The sequence below is a fragment of the Grampus griseus genome (genome assembly GCF_964374135.1).
Source record: "Grampus griseus genome assembly, chromosome: 5".
Taxonomy (NCBI): domain Eukaryota; kingdom Metazoa; phylum Chordata; class Mammalia; order Artiodactyla; family Delphinidae; genus Grampus; species Grampus griseus.
This window is the reverse complement of record NC_138998.1, coordinates 24918556-24946033: the sequence shown is the minus strand read 5'-3', so window position 1 is coordinate 24946033 and position 27478 is coordinate 24918556. Positions and strand designations below refer to the sequence as shown.

The window sequence follows — 27478 nt, the reverse complement described above, 5'->3', positions numbered from 1 at the left end:
AAAGGAAGCAACTGCAGCTGAGAGGGCCAGAACCTAGGTAAGCATCTGTGCCAGTTCTGCAGGGCATTGCAAAATCTACCAAAGTACATAGGCCCACATTTTGGTAGGACAAAGTTCTCAGCCCTCATTCCTGGAATGTGGGCCGCTTTCCCCACATGTGCAGTAGGGCTGAAGAATGGAGGCTGGTGGCTGGTTAGCACATGTCCTCTCTTACCCAAGGATAGCAGCCTCTACCTTTATCCAGCAGTCCCCTAGCTGTTATAAGGTCGGATCAGGTTCCAGAGTTCTGAAAGAGCTTATTCCAATCTCTCCAAATCAACAACTGCTTTGGTGGAGGGATCAACCCGTATAGCTTCCCACTCCACTATTTTGGTGATGTCACTCTCTACCCCTTGACTTACAAGTTAACTATGTACCTTTTCAATACCTAATCTGGGATTAATCTAACTTTCTTCTGGGTTCACTTTCAATGTCAGAACCATTGAGAGGAGTTGGAGGAAAGTCCCATAGCCTTGTGAATTGGTACCATACCTATGAGATACAAGCTCGTCTGCTGTCTCAAAGTCACTTAAAATGATGAAAGTCTCTCTCTTGTCCCTAATTAGTTTCCTCTCCATTCCCCACCAATGGCACATCTAACTTTTCACTAGATTTCTCAAGCCCTAGGCCACCACTTGCCTCCTGTTTCTCAAGGGAAGTAAGGACACAGGAAATGACTTTCCTCAACTCTCTACTCCTCCAGCTACACCTACAGCGATGGTGCATCTCACTCTTGGGTCAGAGGAGAAGTTTTCCCTCTCCAAGTCTAAGGCTGGCACCTCCACCTGTACTCTCTTTATCCATGCCTTCCTGTCTCTTCTGTCACTTCATTTCACAAACATTCCTGCAACTGTCTTCTCTAAACTTGCTTAAATCTCCCCATCTTTGACCCACGATACCTCCCAACCCAACTAAGCCCTCTCAGTTTCCATATCACTTCCTACTACCTCAACTACATACAATTCAAATGCAATTTAGATTCCCAATCATTCATGAAAATTACATTCACTACGTTCATCAATGTAGTTATTTATTTATTTAGTATTGCTTTCTTTTTTTTTTTTTTTTTGGGCCAAGTGGCTTGCAGGATCTTAGTTCCCCGATCAGGGATTGAACCCTCACCCTCAGCAGTGAAAGCGCCAAGTCCACTGGATCTCCGAGGACTTTCTTCGTTGTGGTGCGCAGGCTCCTCGTTGTGGTGGCTTCTCTTGTTGCGGAGCATGGGCTCTAGGCACACGGGCTTCAGTAGTTGCAGCACGCAGACTCAGTAGTTGTGGCTCACAAGCTCTAGAGCTCAGGCTCAGTAGTTGTGGTGCACGGGCTTAGTTGCTCCGTGGCATATGGGATCTTCCTGGACCAGGGTCTCGAACCTGTGTCCCCTGCATTGGCAGGTGGATTCTTAACCACTGTGCCACCAGGGAAGTCCTGAGGTGTCTTTTTGATATGAGATCAGAGACCTGAATAAACAACAGCTTTCAAAGAGACTTCCAGTTTCAGCCTCATTCCCCTCAAACCCACTGTCCATGCTGCTTTAAGAATACTCTTTCTAAAATATAAATTTGGTCACACTGCTCTCCTGCTTAACAGCTTTTGAGTTTCCCACTGCTTATAAGGGGTAAACTCTTTACCACAACCAATGGCCTTCTCTGGTCTGGGTCCCTGCGTTCCTCTCCAGGTTCATCGCAATCAAAGCCTTGAGTGCCTACTATGTGCCAGGTACTGTACTCGGTGTGAAGGACCCTGTGAGGACAGGGCAGATGAAAGTCCCAACACTCATGGAACTTCTTACTTCTATGGGAGAGATGTAATTTTTAAAATGTGTAAACAAGTAAATAAAAATTTTAGACATGAAGTGATTTTAGATATGAAAAATTTTAGTGATGAGTGACAGGAAGATAATAAAATGGTAAAGTCACAGGTAAATAAAATGGTCAGGGAAGGTCCCTTAGAAGAAGTGATCTTTGAGGTGAGCTCCAAATGATGAGAAAGGGAAGATCTTGGGTAACAGAGCTCCACGCAGGGGGAGCAGCAGGCACAAAGCTCGAAGGCGGAATCGGTGGAGAGCGTTCAAGAAGCAGGCCGCGGGGCGGTTGCAGCACAGAGCATAGCAGGAGGGTTGGTCAGAGATGAGGTTAGAGTCGGGAATGAGTGAGCACACTTGGGTGTGGTGCCTTCCCGATGTCACTGCTTGAATTCCAGAGCCCTTTATCTTGTTTATTTTTAGTTTTTTTGGCTGTACTGCACGGCTTGCAGGATCTTAGTTTCCCAACAAGAGACTGGACCGCGTCCTCAGCAGTGAAAGCACGGAGTCTTAACCACTGGGCTGCCAGGGAACTCCTTCCAGAGTCCTTTAGATGCTTCAGACGCACCATGCTCTTGCATCTCCTGCCTCTGCCAGTGGTTTGCTCTCTCCACTAAGGGAACTCCTACTCATCCTTCGAGACTTGGCTCTGTGAAACGTTCCCTAACTCCCACTTCTAGGCTATTCAGTCACCCCCTCCGGCTCCCTCATTAAGGTATAAAGCAGTCCTGCAGAGCAGACGTCTGTCAGCTGCACCCTCACTATGTACACGTCTGTATCTAACACTAGACTGTGAGCCTCCTGAGGGAACAGTGAATTCACTTTCAGATTCTCACCACCTAGCCCAGATACGAAAGAGGTATTTGACTGATAAATGAATAAACGCTGCTCTGCTAATGAGAACTATCAGACTGGGTTTGTCAGAAATGAAATCTATTGATATATGATTCTTTGGAGCCATTCTACAACAGCATCTACTTACACACTTAAATCTGATGTTTTCACTGGTTCATCAAATATTTATACAACAATTTCTGCCAGAAGCTGGGGATACAGCTGTGAACAGAGACATGGCATCGTTGCCCTTATGAATATATTTTCTACCAGGGAAGTCAAACAAATAATCAGTTACTCAGTTGCTTACTTACAAAAGGAACAAGTCCATGAAGGGTACCATGGGTGTCTTAATGGGGAGACTCTACCTAGTCTGGGAGGTCAGGAAAGCCTTCTTTGAAAAGTGACAACAGAACTGAGCTCCAAAGGATAAGTAGGAACAAACAAGGAGGGTGAACATTCCCAACAAAATGTATTATATGTCCAAAGGTGCTAAGGCAGCATGGGGCATGATGTGTTAGAGGCTGGTGTAGCTGAAGAACAAAGAGGGGAGAAGATCACAAAGTGAATGTGGCATCATTAACTCATAACAGGATAGAAGATGATATATAATGCTGATCTCAAGTAATAGCCCATGTTTTAACATTCACTTGTGGTGACTTACGTTTGTTTTAGCTCTATCAACAGTAAAAGGAAAAAGAGAGGGAAAACAAGAATGCAGTATTGTAAATGAACTGTCTTAAACCTCTCTAACACAGTGTACCATTCTTGGCTCTGAATCTATTTTGTGCCATAAATAATTGCTAAGAACCATTAACACAAGTAGCAGGTGCCACAATAAAAGATAGATTTGGTGCTGAGTGAATGCAGACTAATTTAGATACTTGCATTATGAGACTGTAAATTCCCAGAGGGCTGCTGTTCTGATGCATCTTTATATTCAAATCAGCAACTAGCACAATGCCTTACTTGCGATGAGCCCTCAGTTACCAAGTGTATCCCGGTGCAGGGACTCATGGCTTATACTACTAATTGGCACACACCCTGATCTGAGGTTAGTTGGCAGAAGCCTCCCTGAGAGACACAGTGTCAGAAGAAAGAAAACAGCTCAAGATTTTTTTTTTAGAACAAAGTGAATTTAAAACAACCAAAATGGAGGAGTTATCATTTACAGTTGTTTTAGAAAACAGGCTAAACACAACCACTGATCAAATATGTTGAAAAAAATTTTAACCTGAAGCATATGAAGAAAACTCAAGGACTGAAAAGAGTTAAAAAAAAATGAGTTTCGGTGAATAGGCAGAAGATGGCAGAGTAGAAGGACATGTGCTCACTCCCTCTTGTGAGAGCACCAGAATCACAACTAATTGCTGAACAATCATCGACAGGAAGACACTGGAACTCACTAAAAAAGATACCCCACATCCAAAGAAAAAGGAGAAGCCACAATGAAATGGTACAAGGGGCGCAATCCCCATAAAATCAAATCCCATAACCGCTGGGTGGGTGACTCACAAACTGGAGAACAATTATACCACAGAAGTTCACCCACTGGAGTAAAGGTTCTGAGTCCCACATCAGGCTTCCCAACCTGGTGGTCCAGCAATGGGAGGAGGAATTCCCAGAGAATCAGACTTTGAAGGCTAGTGGGATTTGATTGCAGGACTTTGACAGGACTGGGGGAAACAGAGACTCCACTCTTGGAGGGCACGCACAAAGTAGTGTGCCCAGCGGGACCCAGGGGAAGGAGCAGTGACCCCAAGGGAGACTGAACCACACCTACCTGCTGGTGGTGGAAGGTCTCCTGCAGAGGCAGGGTGTGGCTGTGGCTCACCGCGGGGACAAGGACACTGGCAGCAGAAGTTCTGGGAAGTACTCCTTGGCGTGAGCCCTCCTGGAGTCTGCCATTAGCCCCTCCAAAGAGCCTGTAGGCTCCAGTGCTGGGTCACCTCAGGCCAAACAACCAACAGCGAGGGAACTCAGCCCCATCCATCATCAGACAGAAGATTAAAGTTTTACTGAGCTCTGCCCACCAGAGCAACACCCAGCTCTACCCACCAAGAGGCCCTCCCATCAGGAAGCTTGCACAAGGCTCTTAGATAGCCTTTTTCACCAGACTACAATCCTGCAGCCTGTGGAAAGAAAACGACATTCACAGAAAGGCAGACAAATGAAAAGGCAGAGGACTATGTACCAGAACAAGATAAAACCCCAGAAAAACAACTAAATGAAGTGGAGATAGGCAACATTCCAGAAAAAGAATTCAGAATAATGACAGTGAAGATGATCCAGGACCTTGGAAAAAGAATGGAGGTAAAGGTCGAGAAGATGCAAAAAATGTTTAACAAAGACCTAGAAGAATTAAAGAACAAACAAACAGGGATGAATAATACAATAACTCAAATGAAAAATACACTAGAAGGAATCAATAGCAGAATAACTGGGGTAGAAGAACAGATAAGTGACCTGGAAGACAGAATGGTGGAATTCACTGCCACAGAACAGAATAAAGAAAAAAGAATGAAAAGAAATGAAGACAGCCTAAGAGACCTCTGGGACAATATTAAATGCACCAACGTTCCCATTATAGGGGTCCCAGAAGGAGAAGAGAGAGAGAAAGGACCCAAGAAAATATATGAAGAGATTATAGTCGAAAACTTTCCTAACATGGGAAAGGAAACAGCCACCCAAGTCCAGAAAGTGCGGAGGGTCCCAGGCAGGATAAACCCAGGGAGAAACAAACCAAGACACAGAGTAATCAAATTGACAAAAATTAAAGGCAAAGAAAATTATTAAAAGCAACAAGGGAAAAATGACAATATACAAGGGAACTCCCATAAGGTTAACAGCTAATTTCTCAGCAGAAACTCTACAAGCCATAAGGTAGTGGCACAATATATTTAAAGTGATGAAAGGGAAGAACCTACAACCAAGATTACTCTACCCAGCAAAGATCTCATTCAGATTTGACGGAGAAGTCAAAAGCTTTAGAGACAAGCAAAAGCTAACAGAATTCAGCACCACGAAACCAACTGTACAACAAATGCTAAAGGAACTTCTCTAAGTGGGAAACACAAGAGAAGAAAAGGACCTACAAAAACAAACCCAGGGCTTCCCTGGTGGTGCAGTGGTTGAGAGTCCGCCTGCCGTTGCAGGGGACACGAGTTTGTGCCCCCGTCTGGGAAGATCCCACATGCTGCAGAGCGGCTAGGCCTGTGAGCCATGGCCGCTAAGTCTGCGCATCTGGAGCCTGTGCTCCGCAATGGGAGAGGCCACAACAGTGAGAGGCCCGCGTACCGCAAAAAAAAAAAAAAAAAAAAAAAAAACCCAAAACAATTAAGAAAATGGTCCTAGGAACATACATATCGATAATTACCTTAAATGTGAATGGATTAAATGCTCCAACCAAAAGACACAGGCTAGCTGAATGGATACAAAAACAAGACCCATATATATGCTGTCTACAAGAGACCACTTCAGACCTAGGGACACATACAGACTGAGAGTGAGGGGATGGAAAAAGATATTCCACGCAAATGGAAATCAAAAGAAAGCTGGAGCAGCAATACTCATATCAGATAAAATAGACTTTAAAATAAAGAATATTACGGGATAGAAGGAACGACACTACATAATGATCAAGGGATTAATCCAAGAAGAAGATATAACAATTATAAATATATATGGACCCAACATAGGAGCACCCTAATACATAAGGCAAATGCTAACAGTTATAAAAGAGGGAATCTACAGCAACACAATAATAGTGGGGGATTTTACCACCTCACTTACACCAATGGACAGATCACCCAGATAGAAAATTTAAAAGGAAACATAAGCTTTAAATGACACAATAGACCAGATAGATTTAAATGATATTTCTAGAACATTCCATCCGAAAAAAGCAGCTTACATTTTCTTCTCAAGTGCACACGGAACATTCTCCAGGATAGATCACATCTTGGATCACAAATCAAGCCTTGGTAAATTTAAGAAAACTGAAATCATATCAAGCATCTTTTCCGAGCACAACATTATAAGATTGGAAATCAATTACAGGTGGAAAAAACGTAAAAAACACAAACACATGGAGGTTAAACAATACATTACTAAATAACCAAGAAATCACTGAAGAAATCAAGGAGGAAATAAAAAAATACCCAGAGACAAATGACAACAAAAACACAATGATCCAAAACCTATGGGGTGCAGCAAAAGCAGTTCTAAGAGGGAAGTTTATAGCAATACAATCCTACCTCAAGAAACAAGAAAAATCTCAAATAAAGAATCTAACCTTACACCTAAAGCAATTAGAGAAAGAAGAACAAACAAAACCCAAAGTTAGTAGAAGGAAAGAAATCATAAAGATCAGAGCAGAAATAAATGAAATAGAAACAAAGAAAACAATAGCAAAGATCAATAAAACTAAAAGCTGATTCTTTGAGAAGATAAACAAAATTGGTAAACCTTTAGCCAGTCTCATCAAGAAAAAGAGGGAGAGGACTAAAATCAATAAAATTAGAAATGAAAAAGAAGTAACAACAGACACCACAGAAATACAAAGCATCCTAAGAGACTACTACAAGCAACTCTGTGCCAATAAAATGGACAACCTGGAAGAAACAGATAAATTCTTAGAAAGGTATAACCTTCCAAGACTGAACCAGGAAGAAATAGAAAATATGAACAGACCAATCACAAGCACTGAAATTGAAACTGTGATTAAAAATCTTCCAACAAACAAAAGTCCAGGACCAGATGGCTTCACAGGTGAATTCTATCAAACATTTAGAAAAGAGCTAACACATATCCTTCTCAAACTCTTCCAAAAAATTGCAGAGGAAGGAACACTCCCAAACTCATTCTATGAGGTCACCATCACCCTGATACCAAAACCAGACAAAGATACTACAAAAAAAGAGAATTGCAGACCAATATCACTGATGAATATAGATGCAAAAATCCTCAACAAAATACTAGCAAACAGAATCCAACAATACATTAAAAGGATCATACACCATAATCAACTGGGATTTACCCCAGGGATGCAAGGATTCTTCAATATATGCAAATCAATCAATGTGATACACCACATTAACAAATTGAAGAATAAAAAGCATATGATCATCTCAATACATGCAGACAAGCTTTTGACAAAATTCAACACCCATTTATGATAAAAACTCTCCAGAAAGTGGGCATAGAGGGAACCTACCTGAACATAATAAAGGCCATATATGACAAACCGACAGCAAACATCATTCTCAATGGTGAAAAACTGAAAGCATTTCCTCTAAGATCAGGAACAAGACAAGGATGTCCACCCTTGCCACTATTATTCAACATAGTTCTGGAAGTCCTAGCCATGGCAATCAGAGAAGAAAAAGAAATAAAAGGAACACAAATTGAAAGAGAAGTAAAACTGCCACTGTTTGCAGATGACATGATACTATATATAGAAAATCCTAAAGATGCCACCAGAAAACTATTAGAGCTAATCAATGAATTTGGTAAAGTTGCAGGATACAAAATTAAGGCACACAAATCTCTTGCATTCCTATACACCAAGAATGAAAGATCATAAAGAGAAATTAAGGAAACAATCCCATTCACCATTGCAACAAAAAGAATAAAATACGTACGAATAAACCTACCTAAGGAGGTAAAAGATCTGTACTCAGAAAATCATAAGACACTGATGAAAGAAATCAAAGATGACACAAACAGATGGAGAGATATACCATGTTCTTGGATTGGAAGAATCAGTATTGTGAAAATGACTATACTACCCAAAGCAATCTACAGAATCAATGCAATCCCTATCAAATTACCAATGGCATTTTTTACAGAACTAGAACAAAAAAATCTTAAAATTTGTATGAAGACACAAAAGACCCTGAATAGCCTAAGCAATCTTGAGGGAAAAAAACGGACTTGGAGGAGTCAGACTCGCTGACTTCAGACCATACTACAAAGTTACAGTAATCAAGACAATATGGTACTGGCACAAAACCAGAAATATAGATCAAAGGAACAGGATAAAAAGTCCAGAGATAAACCCATGCATCTATGATCAACTAATCTATGACAAAGGAGGCAGGGATATACAATGGAGAAAAGAGTCTCTTCAATAAGTGGTGCTGGGAAAACTGGACAGGTACACGTAAAAGAATGAAATTAGAACACTCCCTAACACCATACACAAAAGTAAACTGAAAATGGATTAAAGACCTAAATGTAAGACCGGACACTATAAAACTCTTAGATGAAAACATAGGAAGAACACTCTTTGACATAAATCACAGCAAGATCTTTTTGACCCAGCTCCTAGAGTAATAGAAATAAAAACAAACAAAAAGAGTTTTCTGGCATCTGAGGGGTGGGGGAGAACGAGGAGAAAAATAAAAAGAAAGTTCAGGGCTTCCCTGGTGGTGCACTGGTTGAGAGTCCGCCTGCTGATGCAGGGGACACGGGTTCGTGCCCCGGTCTGGGAGGATTCCACGTGCCGCAGAGCGGCTGGGCCCGTGAGCCATGGCCGCTGAGCCTGCGCGTCTGGAGCCTGTGCTCCGCAACGGGAGAGGCCACAACAGTGAGAGGCCCGTGTACCACAAAAAAAAAAAAAAGAAAGTTCAAAGTTTTAGACATCCTAACAGCAATTCTAAGGAAAACAAAGTTTCTATGGCCATGATGACAGAATGCACCATGGACGCTGGAGGAAAAAACAATGAGCTGGGAAGAGCAGGCGCTGGCTGGGGCTGGATGAACAATAGGTTGTTCCACAGGGTCAAATCTGTCTCTCTTTTTCTCTCAACAATGAGCAAAAGGACTTCCCTGGTGGTGCAGTGGTTAAGAATCCACCTGCCTATGCAGGGGACACGGGTTAGATCCCTGGTCCGGGAAGATCCCACACCAACTGAGCCCATGCACCACAGCTACTGAGCCCAAGTGCCACAACTACTGAGCCTGCATGCTACAACTACTGAAGCCCACATGCCCAGAGCCTGAGCTCCACAACAAGAAAAGCCACTGCAATGAGAAGCTCGTGCACCGCAACAAAGAGCAGCCCCCACTCGCCACAACTAGAGAAAGCCTGTGCACAGCAACAAAGGCCCAATGCAGCTGAAAAAAAAAAAAAAGAGTACCTAGGGAATTCCCTGGTGGTCCAGTTGTTAAGACTCTGTGCTTCCAATGCATGGGGTGTGGGTTCCATTCCTGGTTGGGGCACTAAGATCCCATATGTCCCACGGTGCAGCCAAAAAAAAAAAAAAAAACAACACAACAACAAAACAAAACAAGAAAAAGGAAGAGTACCTCTCTGGAGGAAATGAGCCATGCCTGCCTAAACCTGTGGAATATCTCCATATTCACATGTCCCAAACCAAACACTTCATCATGTTTCCTTCTACCCACCCTCATCACCACCTAACTCATTCCTCCTCTTATGTTCTCTATAATTTCTTTCACGTCCTCCCAAACATCAAGACCAGAAATAGTGGTAAGTTAATTTTTTAAATTGAACTAATTTTTTTTAACTGAAGTATAGTTGACTTACAATATTATATTAGTTTTGGGTGTACAACATAGTAATTCAATATTTTTATAAAATATATGCCATAGAAAGATATAAAATATTGTCTATATCCCCTGTGCTGTACATAACATCCTTGTAACCTATTTATTTTACACCTGGTATTTTGTAGCTTTTCATCTCCTTCACCTATCTTGGCCCAACCCTGACACCTCTCCCCTCTGGTAACCACTAGTTTGTTCTCAGTATCTGTTCTATTTGTTCATTTGTTTGTATATGTTTCATTTGTTCTGCATATTAAGTGAAACGCAGTATTTGTCTTTCTCTGTCTGACTTATTTCACCAAGCATAATACCCTCCAAGTCCATCCATGTTGTTTCCAATGGCAAAATTTCATCCTTTTTTATGGCTGAGTAATAGTCTTATATATAAATATATATATATATACACACACACACATATATATATATAGTCCTATGTTTCTATATATATAACACATCTTCTTTATCCTTCTATCTATTGATGGACACTTAGGTTGCTTCCATGTCATGGCCATTGTAAATAATGCTGCTATAAACACTGAGGTAAATATATCTTTTCAAATTAGTGTTTTCATCAGATAAATACCCAGGAGTAGAATGGCTAAATCATATGGTAGTTCTATTTTTAATTTCTTGAAGAACTTCCATAGTGATTTCCATAGTGGCTGCACCAATTTACATTCCCACCAACAGAGCACAAGGGTTCCCTTTTCTCCACATCCTTGCCAACATTTGCTATTTTTTTTCTTTTTGATAATAGCCATTCTAATAGGTATGAGGTGATATCTCATTGTGGTTCTGAAATGTATTTCCCTGATGATAAGTGATGTTGAGCATCTTTTCATGTGCCTTTTGGCCATCTGTATGTCTTCTTTGGAAAAATGTCTGTTCAGATTCTCTGCCCTTTTTAAATTGGGTGGGCTATTTTTTTTTCATATCGGGTTGTATGAGTTCTTTATATGTTTCGCATAGTAAACCATTACCAGATGTATCATTTGCAAATATCTTCTCTCATTTGGTAGGTTCCCTTTTTGTTTTGTTGATGGTTTCCTTTGTACAAGAGCTTTTGAGTTTGATTATGTCCCATTTGTCTATTTTTGCTTTTATTCCCCTTGCCTAAGGCGATAAAGCCAAAGAAATATAGCTATGACCAATGTCAAAAAGTGTAGTACCTATGTTTTCTTCTAGTTTTATGATTTCAGGTCTTACATTTAGGTCTTTAATTCATCTTGAGTTTATTTTTGTAAATAGTGTGAGAAAATGTTCTAAGTTCATTCTTTTATGTGTAGCTGGTCCAGTTTTCCCAATACCACTTATTGAACAGTCTTTTTAAAAAATTATATATTCTTGCCTCCTTTGCCATAGATTAATTGACCATGTGTGCATGGGTTTATTTCTGGGCTCTCTATTCTGTTCCACTGGTCTATGTATCTGTTTTTGTACTGATACCACAGTTTTGATTACTTTAGCTCTGTAGTATAGTCTGAAGTCAGAGAGCAGAGATACCTCCAACCTTGTGCTTTTTTCTCAAGACTGCTTTACTATTCAGGGTCTTTTGTGGTTCCATACAAATTTTAGGATTATTTGTTCTAGTTCTGTGAAAATGTCATGGGTATTTTGATAGGTATTGCATTAGATCTGTAGATTGCTTTGGGTAGTATGGATATTTTAATAATGCTAATTCTCCTAACCCATGAACATGGGATATATTTCCATTTATTTCTATCCTCTTCAATTTCCTTCATCTATGTCTTATAGGTTTCAGAGTACGTGTCTTTCACCTCCTTCATTAAATTTATTCCTAGATATTTTATTCTTTTTGATTTATAAATGGGATTCATTTCTTTTGTTATTAGTGTACAGAAATGCAACAAATTTCTTTATATTAATCTTGTATCCTGCAACTTTACTGAATTCATTTATTCTAGTAGTTTTTTTTTGGTGGAGTCAAAGGTTTTCCTTATATAGTATCACGTCATCTGCAAACAGTGGTAGTTTTACTTCTTCCCTTTCAATTTGAATGTCTTTTATTTCTTTTTCTTGTCTGATTGCCATGGCTAGGACTTCCAATACTATATTAAGTAGAAGTGGGAAGAGTGGGCATCCTCATCTTGTTCCTGATCTTAAAGGAAATACTTCCAGCTTTTCACCACTGAGTATGATGCCAGCTGTGGGTTTGTCAGATGGCCTTTATTATATTGAGGTTTGTTCCTTCTATGCCAACTTTGTTGACAGTTTTTATCACGAATGGATATTGAATTTTGCCAAATGTTTTTTCTGCATATATTGAGATGATCATATGATTTTTATCCTTGGTATGTTAATGTGGTGTATCTGTGGTGTATCATGTTAATTGACTTGCAGATATTGAACCATCCTCACATCCCGGGAATAAATCCCACTTGATCATGATGTATGATCCTTTTTACATATTGTTGAATTTGGTTTGCTAATATTTTGTTGAGGATTCTTGCATTTATTTCATCAGCTATATGGGCCTGTACATTTTTTTGTAGTATCTTTATCTGATTTTGGTAACACGGTAGTGCTGGCCTCATAGAATGAGGTGGGAAGTGTTCTCTCCTCTTTTATTTATTTATTTGTTTGTTTGTTTATTCATTTATTTATGGCTGCATTGGTCTTCATTGCTGCACATAGGCTTTCTCTAGTTGCAGTGAGCAGGGGTTACCCTTCATTGCAGTGCATGGGCTTTTCATTGCGGTGGCTTCTCTTGTTGCAGAGAACAGGCTCTAGGCACGTGGGCTTCAGTAGTTGTGGCACACAGGCTCAGTAGTTGTGGCTCGCAGGCTCTAGATGCAGGCTCAGTAGTTGTGGTGCACAGGCTTAGTTGCTCTGTGGCATGTGGGATCTTCCTGGACCAGGGCTAAAACCATGTCCCCTGCATTGGCAGGCAGATTCTTAACCACTGTGCCACCAGGGAAGTCCACCTCTTTAATTTTTTGAAACATTTTGAGAAGCATACATATTAACTCTTCTTTAAATATTTGGTAGAATTCCCCTGTGAAGTCATCTAGTCCCAGACTTTTGTGTGTTGGGAGTATTTTGATTACTGATTCAATTTCAATACTAATAATCAATCTATTCAGATTTTCTGTTTCTTCCTGATTCAGTCTTGGAAAACTGTATGTTTCTCAGAATTTATCCACTTATTCTAGGTCGTCCAATTTGTTAGCATATCACTGTTTGCATTATTCTCTTATGATTGTATTTCTGTGATATCAGTTGTAACTTCTATCAGTTGTAACTTCTCTTTCATTACTTATGTTTTAAATTTGAGCACTCTCTCTTTTTCTTAATGAGTCTGGCTAAAGTTTATCAATTTTGTTTATCTTTTCAAAAAAAACAGCTCTTAGTTTCATTTATCCTTTCTATGTTTTCTGGTCTCTATTTTATTTATTTCCACTCTGATCTTTATTGTTTTCTTCCTTCTACTGACTTTGGACTTTGTTTGTTCTTCTTTTCTAATTCCTTTAGAGGGAAAGTTAGGTTGTTTATTCGAGATTTTTCTTTTTTCTTGAGGTAGGCTTCTATTACTATAAACTGCCCTCTTAGAAATGTTTTTGTTGTGTCCCATAGATTTTGGACGTTGTGTTTCTATTTTCATTCATCCCAAGGTATTTTTTGACTTCTTCTTTAATTTCTTTTTTGACCCAATGGCTTTCAGTCTCCACTTGTTTGTGTTTTTACCAGTTTTCTTCTTGCTATTGATTTCTAGTTTCACACTGCTGTGGTCAGAAAATATGCTGGATTTAATTTCAATCTTCGTAAATTTACTGAGACTTCTTTTGTGGCCTAGCATGTAATCTATCCTGGAGAATGTTCCATGTGCACTTGAGAAGAATGTGTATTCTGCTGGTTTAGAATGTAATATTCTACAGATATCTATTAAGTCCATCTGGTCTAAAATGTCATTTAAAGCCAATGTTTCCTTATTGATTTTCTGTCTGGATGATCTATTCATTAATGTGATTGGGGTAATTAAAATCCCCTATTATTATTGTATTACTATCAATTTTTTCCTTTATGTCTGTTAATATTTGCTTTATATATTGGGTGCATAAATGTATTGGGTGCATATATGTTAACAAGTCTAATATCCTCTTCTTGGATTGACCCCTTTATCATTATTTAATGTCCTAAATTGTCTTTTGTTATAGATTTTGTTTTAAAGTCTATTTTATCTGATATGAGTACTGCTACCCCAGCTTTTCATTTCCATTTGCATGAAATATCTTTTTTAATCCCTTCACTATCAATGGGTGTGTCTTTAGCTCTGAAGTGAGTGTCTTGTAGGCAGCATATACATGGATCTTGGTTTTTTAATCTAATCAGCTACCCTATGTCTTTTGGTTGGAGCATTTAGTCTATTTTACATTAGAAGTGATGATCAATAGGTATGTATCTATTGCCATTTTGTTACTTGTTTTCTGGTTGTTTTTGTATTTCTTTGTTCTTTTCTTCTTTTAACCTCTTCTCTTTGGGTTTGATAACTTTTTAAGTATTATGTTTGGGTTCCTTTCTCTTTGCTTTTTGTGTATCTACTGTAGGTTTTTGATTTGCAGTTACCATGAGGTTCATATCTATAAATATATCTACTTGTTTTAGAATGACAGTCATTTAAGTTCAAACACATTCTAAAAGCCCTACTTTTTTTTTACTAAGCCCCCCCCCCCACCAACATTTTATGTTTTGGTGTCATAGTTTACATTTTTATGAATATCCCTTAACTGTTTATTGTAGTTATAGTTGATTAATGGTTGATTTTACAATTTTGTCTTTTAACCTTCATAGTAGCTTACTTAAGTGGTGGATCAACTGCCTTTACTATATATTTACATATATCAGTGAGATATTTTTCCTTCAAATAAATATTTTCTTATTTCTTAGCACTAGGGGTGTGGGTCCCGATTAGATCATTTCTCCTTCCTTCCTACCAGACTCCACTTTCCTTAATAACCTTGGTTGTAGAAGAGCCATTCTGCTAGTCTTCAGGCTGTTCTCAGAGAGAGCTGTTCTATATGTCATCGTAGTCTTGATGTGTTTGTGGGGGAAGGTGAGCTCAGGGTCTACCTACTCCACCATCTTGATCCCATCCAGTCAAATACTGGAAAATTTAAACTTCTTCCTCTTTCCTAACACTGAATTAAAGGCCAAGTCCACATGAATTCACCCTTATCCTCCACATCCACCACTTTTCTTCCCCACTGCCCCAAGCTCAAGGTGCCCTTTGGAATCTAGGGTTTTGTAACAGAGAAACATTTTACAGCATTTCTGTTGTTATTGTTTTTAAGACAAGAAACACCTGTTGAACGTGATATGGGGAGAGTGGAAAGAGCATATTCTTTGGGATCAAAAAGATAATTTGGAATCTTGGCTTGATTAATTAACTGAGTGACCTTGAATAACTTACTTATTTCTCTGATCCTCAGTTTCTTTCTCTGTAAAAATACACTTAACAACTAAATAACAGGTTTGTTGTAAGGATACTGGAACCTGAAGGAAGTATCACAGGTAATCACTATATGGTAGCCATTATGGTATTATTACTGTGTTTAATCCATACATACCTCATATGCTGTAGGTACTTCAGTATTAAATTTGGAGTAGACTGAAAATATAACTCATATTATATAGTCTTGTGTCTTAGAAATTTTTCAGGTTCTCCTGAATCTCTTTAGGTATAAACTAATTTTTCAGATCTTCAATCCATGCTTATTTGAATTTTAATGAAAGCAACAGTCTTTTTATTACTATTACTTTATATAAGTTAGGCCCAGCTGACATGCAGCAAGCATTTTTTTTTTTAACATCTTCATTGGGATTGTTTTACAATGGTGTCTTAGTTTCTGCTTTATAACAAAGTGAATCAGCTATATATCTACATATATACCCATATATCCTCCCTCTTGCATCTCCCTCCCACCCTCCCTATCCCACTGTTCTGGGTGGTCACAAAGTACTGAGCTGATCTCCCTGTGCTATGGGGCTGCTTCCCACTAGTTATCTATTTTACACTTGGTAGTGTATATAAGTCCATGCCACTCCCCCACTTGGTCCCACCTTACCCTTCCCCCTCCCCATGTCCATTCTCTATGTCTGCATCTTTATTCCTGTCCTGCCCCTAGGTTCTTCAGAACATATATTTTTTTAGATTCCATATATATGCGGTAGCATATGGTGTTTGTTTTTCCCTTTTTGACTTTCTTCACTCTGTATGACAGACTCTAGGTCCATCCACACCACTACAAATAACTCAATTTGTTTCTTTTCATGGCTGAGTAATATTCCATTGTATATATGTGCCACATCTTCTTTATCCATTCATCTGTCGATGGACACTTAGGTGGCTTCCATGTCCTGGCTATTGTAAGTAGAGCTGCAATGAACACTGTGATACATGACTCTTTTTGAATTATCGTTTTCTCAGGGTATACGCCCAGTAGTGGGATTGCTGGGTCATACGGTAGTTCTATTTTAAGTTTTTTAAGGAACATTCATACTGTTCTCCATAGTGGCTGTATCGATTTACATTCCCACCAACAGTGCAAGAGGGTTCTGTTTTCTCCACACCGTCTCCAGCATTTATTGTGTGTAGGTTTTTTGATGATAGCCATTCTGACTGGTGTGAGGTGATACCTCATTGTAGTTTTGATTTGCATTTCTCTAATGATTAGTGATGTTGAGCATCCTTTCATGACTTTGTTGGCAATCTGTATATCTTCTTTTTTTTTTTTTGGATGTCCTAAACTGTTTATTAGGTAAGAATTTTACAAACATTACTTATATTAGCGGTAGCGGTGGAGCTGGAGAGTATTGCGCCTTCTCCAGGCTGCGCGGCGAGAACCACCGATCATGTGGTGGAACTTGTGGCCCTTGCCGAGGCCACGGCTCTTCCTGCCTGCAGGCGTCAGTCTCCGCATCTCCCTGTGCTTGTGGACTGGTTTGGTGATCCACTGGGTGTCAGGGTTTCTTCTGATAGCTCGGCAACAGACTGAAGGCTCCAGGCAAACTTGAGCTGGTTGACACCATGGTGGACGGGCTTGCCGTAGGTGGCGCCCTTCGGGACCGGGCATTTGCAGCCACCGCAGTGCATGCAAACACGATATATCACATAACCTTGCTTGGCCTTGTAGCCCAGCCTGTGCGCCTTGTCGGGCCAGGTGGGGCGCGGGGCCCGGTGCAGCACCGAGAGCTCGCAGTACTGCCAGCAGCACACCCTGAGCAGAAAGCGCATCATGTCCGACTGCTTCTTCCTCCACAGCTCCTGGAAGTACTTGTAAGCGCCCATCTCGGCTCACAGGAGACAGGAGGAGCTCCGAGGTCGCAGGGTCCCTGAGCCTGAATGGTGGAGATGAAAAGAGATCTGCGGCGGATAGAATACTGTATATCTTCTTTGGGGAAATGTCTATTTAGGTCTTCTGCCCATTTTGGGATTGGGTTGTTTGGGTTTTTTTTTTTTATATTTACCTGCATGAGCTGCTTGTAAATTCTGGAGATTAATCCTTTGTCAGTTGCTTCGTTTGCAAATATTTTCTCCCATTCTGAAGGTTGTCTTTTCGCCTTGTTTATAGTTTCCTTTGCTGTACAAAAGCTTTTAAGTTACATTAGATCCCATTTGTTTATTTTTGTTTTTATTTCCATTTCTCTAGGAGGTGGGTCAAAAAGGATCTTGCTGTGATTTATGTCACAGAGTGTTCTGCCTTACATTTATAGTGTCTGGCCTTACATTTAGGTCTTTAATCCATTTTGAGTTCATTTTTGCCACCACCAGGGAAGACCTAATTTCTTTCTTTTACATATAGCTGTCCAGTTTTCCCAGCACCACTTTTTGAAGAGGCTGTCTTTTCTCCACTGTATATTCTTGCCTCCTTTATTAAAAATAAGGTGACTAGGGCTTCCCTGGTGGTGCAGTTGTTGAGAGTCTGCCTGCCGATGCAGGGAACATGGGTTCGTGCCCCCATCTGGGAAGACCCCACATGCCGCGGAGTGGCTAGGCCCATGAGCCATGGCCGCTGAGCCTGCGTGTCCGGAGCCTGTGTTCTGCAACAGGAGAGACCACAACAGTGAGAGGCCTGCATACTGCAAAAAAATAAATAAATAAAAAATAAGGTGACCATATGTGTGTGGGTTTATCTATGGGCTTTCTATCCTGTTCCATTGATCTATAATTCTGTTTTTGTGCCAGTACCATACTGTCTTGATTACTATAGCTTTGTAGTATAATCTGTAGTCAGGGAGCCTGATTCCTCCAACTCCATTTTTCTTTCTCAAGATTGCTTTGACTTCAGGGTCTTTTGTGTTTCCATATAAATTGTGAAATTTTTTGTTCTAGTTCTGTGAAAAATGCCATTGGTAGTTTGATAGGGATTGCATTGAATCTGTAGATTGCTTTGGGTAGTAGAGTCATTTTCACAATGTTGATTCTTCCAATCCAAGAACATGGTATATCTCTCCATCTGTTTGTATCATCTTTAATTTCTTTCATCAGTGTCTTATAGTTTTCTGCATACAGGTCTTTTTTTTCCTTAGGTAGGTTTATTCCTAGGTATTTTATTATTTTTGTTGCAATGGTAAATGCGAGTGTTCCCTTAATTTCTCTTTCAGGTTTTTCATCATTAGTGTATAGGAATGCAAGAGATTTCTGTGCATTAATTTTGTATCCTGCAACTTTACCAAATTCATTGATTAGTTCTAGTAGTTTCCTGGTAGCATCTTTAGGATTCTCTGTGTATAGTATCATGTCATCTGCAAACATTGACAGCTTTACTTCTTCTTTTCCAATTTGGATTCCTTTTATTTCTTTTTCTTCTCTGATTGCTGTGGCTAAAACTTTCAAAACTGTGTTGAATAACAGTGGTGAAAGTGGGCAACATTGTCTTGTTCCTGATCTTAGTGGAAATGGTTGCAGTTTTTCACCATTGAGAACAATGTTGGCAGCGAGCATGTTTAATTAAGCCAGAAAGTAGGTCCACCTTCATCCCTCTTAATCAAGCAAAACTGTTCTTACTTCAAAAATTTAAAACTACCCAAACAGGTTTCTCAGCAATGTGTTCACCGTGGTATGAACCCAGCATTAGAGTTCTTATTGCACAATGCACTTACTTGTCCCACGTAATAAAAGTTGCTCTCTGTGTTGAGATGCCAAGACCGACAATTTGATTCATCTCTAGTCCTGCAGCTAAAAATAAAGATAGAAAAGATACATTTAAAAGCCCAGGAAGTTTTTCTTTATAATATTATCATATGGAAAAGAAATCATTTAATATAATCTTTAAGAAAAACAACTGGGCTTAGCATTTTAATAACACAATTGGAGCTAATAAATAAAGCATTACCAGGATGATTTTCTAGTATTTTTTTACTTAAAGGGAAAAAAGGTTATAATCTAATAATAATAAAATGGCATTTTTGCTTTAAAGATTAGAAAAAAACAAACACTACTTAAAGTAAGTCAGATTGTATTTTCTTCTTGATAATACTGATACTAAAAAATTGGATCTTAATTTAAGCAAAGATCAGCCACAATGGAAGCTGGTTGATGGCAACAAGAGAAAGTCCTCAGGGAAAGTAGTATAAATATTGAAGCACAGATCTTATTTTCCACACAAACAGATGCTAGAATGCAAATAAAAACTTGGATTTTTGGAAGGCTTAAAATATAGCAGCTCAAGTGTTTTCGTGATATTCTTTTTAAAAAGCAATTTACCCCACTGAACAACATAGGGACAACTTCAGTTTGAGCACTGAGGAAGACACATCCCCCCCTTTTTCAGTACTCCTTCCAAAAATATTTAACCTAACCTGATCATAAGTAAATAATCTGACAACCTCCAAATGCAGGACAGTCTATTTAACTCTTCCGTACTTTTAAAAACTCTTAGTGTCATGAAGAACATGGTCTAGATTAAAGGAGACAAAACAGACTGACTGCTAAAGGCAATGCCTTATCTCTGGTTGGATTTTGGATTGAAAAAAAAAGTTATTCAAGACTGAGATTAAAAACAAAAAAAGACTGTGATAAGAGGGGAATATTGAGGACCAAGTATTAGAAAATATCACTGGGTTAATGTTAAATTTCCTGTGTGATAACTGCATTGTGTTTCCATTTGAGAATACTCCTTATCTTTGGAGGTGATGATGAAGTATTTAGGGATGACAGGTTATTACATCACAACCAACTCTCACATTGGTCAGCCAAAAAGAAAAATAGTTTGTAGAGGATGGTAATGTAAACACTGTAAAACACATTTGAATCTAGGAGAAAGTACACAGCTGTTCAATGTAGTATTCTCTGAACTCTTTTTTATAGGTTTTGAAATACTTCAAGCCAGAAAGGTGAGAAGGAGAAGCAATTCAGTCATAAAAATGAAGTAAAAGACCTTTTCGAATTGACAAGTACTCTTTCGCCATATTCTTAAAGAGGGTAGCACTGCAAATGTTCTTAAAGAGCTAAGATCTCTTACCCTGGCTGTGGCCAGGAGAGCACTTTGCATTAAGAGGCTGCTCAGGAAAAAACAAAACAAAAATTTATTTTACAATAAAGGTAACTCAGTTGTAAACTCCTAAGAGCAGGAACTGTGTGTTGTAACTTTGTTTATAACCCTCTGGTATTTTAAACACAACAGGAAATCAAATCGGCACTAGCTACAACAGGGAACCAAGAGGGAAGGTGAGACTTTAATACTGCAGCTCAAAAAGAGTTAAAGCAGAGGACAGAGCTGCTGTTACCTTTCCTTGACAAAGTGGTTCAGTGTAAACCACAAATGTTCCCCTCCCCAAACTACTGGGAAACTGTGACCCCAATAAAATATTGTATGTGTAACTTAGGAAACCCACAAAATTCTACAGACGCCTGAGGAAAACTCTTTATTACACACAAAACATATTTACTGCCTATCTTTACTTCTATAAATCCAAATACCTTTGACAGATTCTTTTATTACAGCAACAAACTGAAGCCAGAGAATATCAGGATCAATTTCAACCCAGCCAGCTTGAGGATAAAGACTTTTTACCTATTTAGGAAAAGAGAAGATTTAGTATAAACAACATTAGATCAAGTCAATAGCATCTGGGTCTTAAGGTTACTGGTTAAAATAATTTAAAACAAGACTTTATTAATTACCTAATTCATTTTTATTGTTAACATGGAAAAAATACATATACAGGGACTTCCCTGGTAACTCAGTGGTTAAGAATCCGCCTGCCAATGCAGGGGACATGGGTTCGAGCCCTGGTCCGGGAAGATCCCATATGCTGCAGAGCAACTAAGCCCTTGTGCCACAACTACTGAGCCTGAGCTTTAGAACCCGCGAGTCACAACTACTGAGCCTGTGAGCCACAACTACTGAGACTGCGTGCCACAACTACTGAAGCCCACGCACCTAGAGCCCATGCTCCGCAACAAGAGAAGCCACCACAATGAGAAGCCCGTGCACTGCAGCAAAGAGTAGCCCCTGCTCGCCACAACTAGAGAAAGCCCACGCGCAGCAACAAAGACCCAATGCAGCCAAAAATAAATAAATTAATTAATTTTTAAAAATACATATATGAAATAAAAAAGGATACACCAAAATAACAGTTTTCTTCAGTTCATAAGTTTACAGAAGATTTTAGCTTTATTTTATTTTCTAAGTTTACCTTTATTTTTCAGGTTTTCTACAATGAAGATGTGTTGTTTTTGTAATTTAAAAAAAGTCAAACTTAAAAAAAAAACTTAAATTAGCAAATAAAGTACTGAGTTCTGGTTCAAGCTATGATGGAGTAAGCACACTCCACCCCCTCTTTCCCACTGAATACAGATGTAAAACCTGGACAGAATGCATGTAGCAGCTATCTGTGCACTGCAAAAAACATGTGGTGGCAGGCAGACTGGGGAAGAAGATAAGAATTAGAATACCACTGAACTGGTGGTGAGTTTCCCACTTTTCTTCTGGTACCCCCTGGCCTGGACTCAAGGCAGCCTGAAAACCAGAAGTGGGTATCAAGGTGCAGTGAAAACGCCTGCAGAGTTTTTGCTAACACTCAGAGGGAATGCGAGAAATCCCTCACTTTTGTTTTTTATCCCCCCACACCCGCCTCCATCCTTTTATATCCTGGCTATCCCATCGTGGTGGCTGCAGCAGTAACCACAAGCACCCAAAATACTGAGGGAGGTGAAACTTCCTCTCTAATCAGAGGAGCTGGGGGCCCAAGAGGGTAAGGTGAACCCCCGATGGCTTTTTTCTCTCTGTGTGCTCCTGATGCCTAGCCTCAGATGTGGACATAGGAAGTGTCCAGCAGAATGGGATAATGAAAGCTCCAGCTTCTGGCAAGAGGACCCAAAAGGGGGAGGCTCAGGGAACCAAAAATCCCAGGAAGATCTGAGAGGGAAGAGCTTGGGAAAGCTACTCCAGAAAGTTGTGGATGAATTCCTAGGCTCACCTGGAAGCTGCACGCATATGAATATAATAGCAGACAGCATAGCAACGATGTTAAAAGCAGAACTGAAAAAATAGACCACTGCCCAGGTCCCAGACTGACCTCTAGGTGGCACATACTACACAGGGCAGATCCAAATAGTACCTCCAAGATCTTAAAAACAGAATTAACATTGAAACCAAAGTCCAAGGAAGGCTGGTCAGCATTTGTAGCCTGAACACAGCTGCATTAACTGCCTACTAAAAGAAAAATATCAACATTTGTCATAGACTTTATACAAGACCCAGAGTCTTATAACATGATAATCAAAATGCCCAGGATATAATCCAAAATTACAAGGTATATTAAGAATCAGAAAAATCTCAGCTCACATGGGAAAAGATAATAGATACCAATACCAACATAACACAGATATCTGATAAAGACTTTAAAGCAGCTATTATAAAAATGCTCCAAGAAGTAAGGGTGAATTCTTTTGAAACAAGATAGAAAGTCTCAGCAAAGAAATAAAAGACATGAAGAAAAACAAAATTTTGGTAATTCCCTGACAGTTCAGTGGTTAGGACTTGGCGCTTTCACTGCCAAGGCCCAGGTTCAATCCCTGGTCGGGGAACTAAGATCCCACAAGCTGAGCGGCATGGCCAAAAAAAACAAAAGAAAAAAGAAATTCTAACAATTTCAGGATTAAAAAATACAATTATTAGGGGAGTGGGGGAAATGGATACAAACTTTCAGTTATAAGATGAATAAGGTCTAGAGACCTAATGTACACCATGGTGACTAGAGTTAATAATAATGTATTATACACTTGAAATTTGCTAAGAGAGTAGTTCTCAAGTGTTCTCAACACCCACACACACAAACACACGAATGGTCACCATGTGAGATGATGAGTATCTCATCTGTATACTCATGATGAGTAATTAACATTAATTGTGTTATTTAATTAACAATGTATACGTATACCAAAACATCAATTTATATACCTTAAATATATACAACTTTTGGGCTTCCCTGGTGGCGCAGTGGTTGAGAGTCCACCTGCCAATGCAGGGGACACGGGTTCGTGCCCCGATCCGGGAAGATTCCACATGCCGCAGAGCGGCTGGGCCCGTGAGCCATGGCCGCTGAGCCTGCGCGTCCGGAGCCTGTGCTCCGCAACGGGAGAGGCCACAACAGTGAGAGGCCCGCGTACTCCGTGGCCATAATCGCGTCAAGCCTACAAACCAGGGTCCCTGGCACTTCAGGGTCCCTTTCCCCAACTCCACCAACCCGGACAGCTCACCATCCCTAAACATGTCACAATAGTTTAGAAGACCAAACCGAAATTAGATCAAGAATATAATCAAAGCTAAGAAGAAAACGTGTTTTGTTGATTAAAAACAAAAGACAACAAGACAACAACCAGTGTTTTTCAAGAATGTCCAGAGGGTACACAGTATTGGAGAGTCCACTGTTTTCTTTGGAGTGGCCTTTCTGTCCTGTTCTTCCAACCAAGATGTTATCATCTTTTACGGTTTCTCACAATGGCATGATGTTTCAATGGGGAACATGAGGAACCTTCTTCATTTTGAAAAACTAAAAATATCAAATATTCACATGTGGGGTTTCTAACTGTGAATACTACTCTAGTATATAATGCCAATATTTAAGAATCCATAGAAAGATTTTTTAAAAAATACAACTTATAGAAAAAGGCTAAAAATGAGATAAGAGATCAAATTAAAGTCTTCTGAGAGACCTAGTACTAGCCTTCTAATGTAAAGGCTCCTGTTTGGGATTTCAATTTTAATTAAAAGACCAACAAAGCCTACTTTGTTCTTATCTCTAAAGGGTGATCTGTTCAGTTCTTCTTTCTCTCCTTTTTAAGCTATTTATTTAGCAATATCAATCAAATCCTATACTAAGACGTTTGGGTTTCTATTATACATTCTTTCCAACATAATTTAGCAGAGGTGTGATTTTCACTTGAGTAAATAAACACAAGTTCCGTGTCTAATCCATAGAGTCCCATGAAGCAAACTGATTTCCTAATACTTTGATTAAATGCAATTCAGTTATTTATTCTGTACTCATGAAGTAATAAGCCTGGTGCTAAGAAGCAATGTAGACCAACAAGACCATTCTTCCCAAAGAACTCAAGCCATCTGAAGTAAAGGACCAGTTGTTGTTTGGTTTTTTCTCTGATTTGTAATTCATTGTGAACCAACAATTTTTAAGACACAATTAAAACAACTTTCTAGGAAAAAAGGACATACAAAGTAAAATCCCAAATGTTTTATTTTTGAGGTCAACAGACATAAAATGACTGCCAAGTTGCTACACAAGTTTCTAAATCTTAGTTTTTCTCTTCAACCCCAGCAGCTGGGAGCCACACTTTCAGAAGCACTGCTGTAAACGCCTATCACAGGTTGGGAGGCACTGCTTTCAACTCCTAATTTAAGATATAGCACTTCATCCTTTGAGGGCAAGGAATTTTTGTATTTTTATTTACTCACATACCTTTCCAGACACCTTCGCCACAGTTTTGAGTCTGACCAAACCATTCTAGTCTAATGCTGCTCACAGCAATCTCGATTCATCTTTGAGATTCTTACCTCATTTCTAAAAAAATGATTCCCCCCAAATTATATAGCAACTGTGAAACTTGATCTTCTAACAATTCCTGCATCCCTTCGGTTTCAAACACTTCAACTTCTTTGAAAAAAAATCACTGCTTAAAACAAAAGTACTTTGTGTCTAGAATTGTAAGGGAGACTGTGTGTAAAGTATCATCGTGTTCTGATAAAGACTCATAAAAAGATAAGGAGGACATAGTCGCTGAAGGACAGAATCCGCCTTTCAGCTGTCCTTTCAGGTGGGTTTAGGGGTGGGGTGTGTGGGTGGTGGGCAGTGTTCCTGCAGAGGTGAACAGAAGAGGGACCAGGGAGCTGCTCTAGTCCCAGCTCCCTGTCCTGGTCCTGAAACCAGAATGAGGAAGTCCTGAAATCAAACGCTCAAAGCAGTCTTTTGGCTGGACCTGCTCCTGGGCAACCCCTGCAGCTGAAAAACACTTCTAAGGGGGTGGGGAAAAGGGTGGGAATCAAGCAAATGAGGGAGTCCAGTGCTGCTGGAAATGGGTTAGGTAACTAATAGCTCCTGTTCCCCCAACACCGCCAACATAAAAAGATGTTGGTATTGGAAAGAAGAGTAAATAAGAAACATCACATGGAATCAACATTATTTTTGGCATGCTGTCAACTGTGTAGAAATCAACACTTCATTAAAACGAGAACAGAAGAATACCAATCTGTTAGTTGCTTTACTAATAACAACTAATGACTTGATAGGTTTCTCAAACCAGAAAAAAAGATACTTTCATGAATTGTCAAAGATGGAAATGAGAAAAGTAATGACAACACAGCCTTCGAAACTTGTCCAATACTTCTCATATCTCTGGGAATCAGTTGCTCAGCACTTTGAGAATCAGTTAATGATGATAACTGAATTACGAACATAAACTTAAATTCCAACAAGATTTGAAAATCCTAAATGTAAATAAAGACAGGGTTGGATGCCTATCAAGGAAGTACAGGAGAAACCAGGCAAGTCACAAAGCACCCTCTGACTGGATACGCGCAGCCAGCCTGCCCTGCCCTGCCCCGGGAGTCACCGCAGTCCCACCCAGGTGAGGCCAGAGAGGCGAATCCTCAGGTGAGCGGAAGCGAGTGAGCGACCCCAGGTCACAAACCGAGCCCCTGCTATCTTCAGCCGGGACAGGAAGGGCGCGCAGGTTTCAGCCCTGCCCGGGGAGGGAATGCGGAGACTTGGCCGGTCCCAGCGCGCCGCTCAGGTCGGAGGGCCCGCGGTCCTGCAGGTGGCTGCGCCAAGCCGCATGAGGAGGTCCCGCCCTCTCGCCCCCCCGCGACCCGATCCCGGGTGCCCCGCGCGACCCAGACCCGCTGCCCCGACGCCAGCTCCTCGGTCACCTTCTGAGCACTGGAGCCGCGGATCCGCGCCGCGCGGTCATAGACGTGGCAGCGAATCACCGAGCTGCCCACGTCCAGCCCCAGCACGAAGCCTGCGCGCCGCGGGTCCGGCGCGCTCTGCTCGGGGCGCGTCTGCTCCGCGACTGTGGGCGGCCCTGGCATCCCGACCCCCACGCCTCTCCGCACCTGCCTCCAGCCGAGCGGGCGCGCTCTAAACGCCCGTACCTCAGAGGCTGAGCGCTCCCCGCCGGGCCACCGCCCCCGGCCCGCCCCCTCCGCGAGATCCGGGAACAGCCCCGCCCCCGCCTCGGGCCCCGCCCCGACGCCGTGACGTCACGGCGGCGCAGGAACCCTTTGCAGGAGAGAGCGCGGTCTCGGCGGCAGCGTGGGGTGCGTGGAGGCGAGCAGGAAGGTGGAGGGTCCCTGGAGTCCCGGGTCACCCGTGCCGCCCGGTTCTCCAAACACCGGCAGCTCTCAACGTTGCCCTGGCCCGTAATTTTCGTGATTTCCCTCCTAACTCCACGTACCCTGCGGCAGTGCCTGCATTTCTTTCAACCCAATTACGTATTATGAATCTCTATTAAGAAAAATTAAAAGAAAAGAAATTCAAAATTCCGCCGAAGGTATTCATTAATAAACTTGAGGGTTTTACCCCCAAGACTTCTCAGAAAACCTGGTCAGGTTTGCACATATAATACACATCAAAAAATACTTGCTCAATGAAATAAACACTCAAATGAGTTGAACATTCCCCAGCCCTCTGGTGGGGAAGAAGGGACAAAGCCAGGGGTGGCTGTTTTTACCATCAAGCTCCACCCCAACGACT

At 40.6% G+C, this 27478-nt stretch overlaps 1 protein-coding gene and 1 pseudogene across 2 annotated transcripts in view; both read right to left on the bottom strand.

The window, feature by feature from the left end:
• Positions 1-26814, bottom strand: part of GK5 (glycerol kinase 5) — a gene marked incomplete at its 5' end in the record, with an annotated part of 72901 nt that extends 46087 nt beyond the window's left edge. Inside the window, 3 exons of the mRNA XM_082654139.1 lie at positions 19367-19442; positions 21186-21279; positions 26653-26814. Of these exons, the coding sequence (XP_082510265.1) occupies positions 19367-19442; positions 21186-21279; positions 26653-26814 (332 nt within the window). The remainder of the gene's footprint in view (positions 1-19366; positions 19443-21185; positions 21280-26652) is intronic.
• Positions 16984-17552, bottom strand: LOC309822374 (large ribosomal subunit protein eL15-like; annotated as a pseudogene). The gene has a single exon. The product of its transcript is annotated as a large ribosomal subunit protein eL15-like (transcript).
• Positions 26815-27478: the final 664 nt, after the last annotated feature.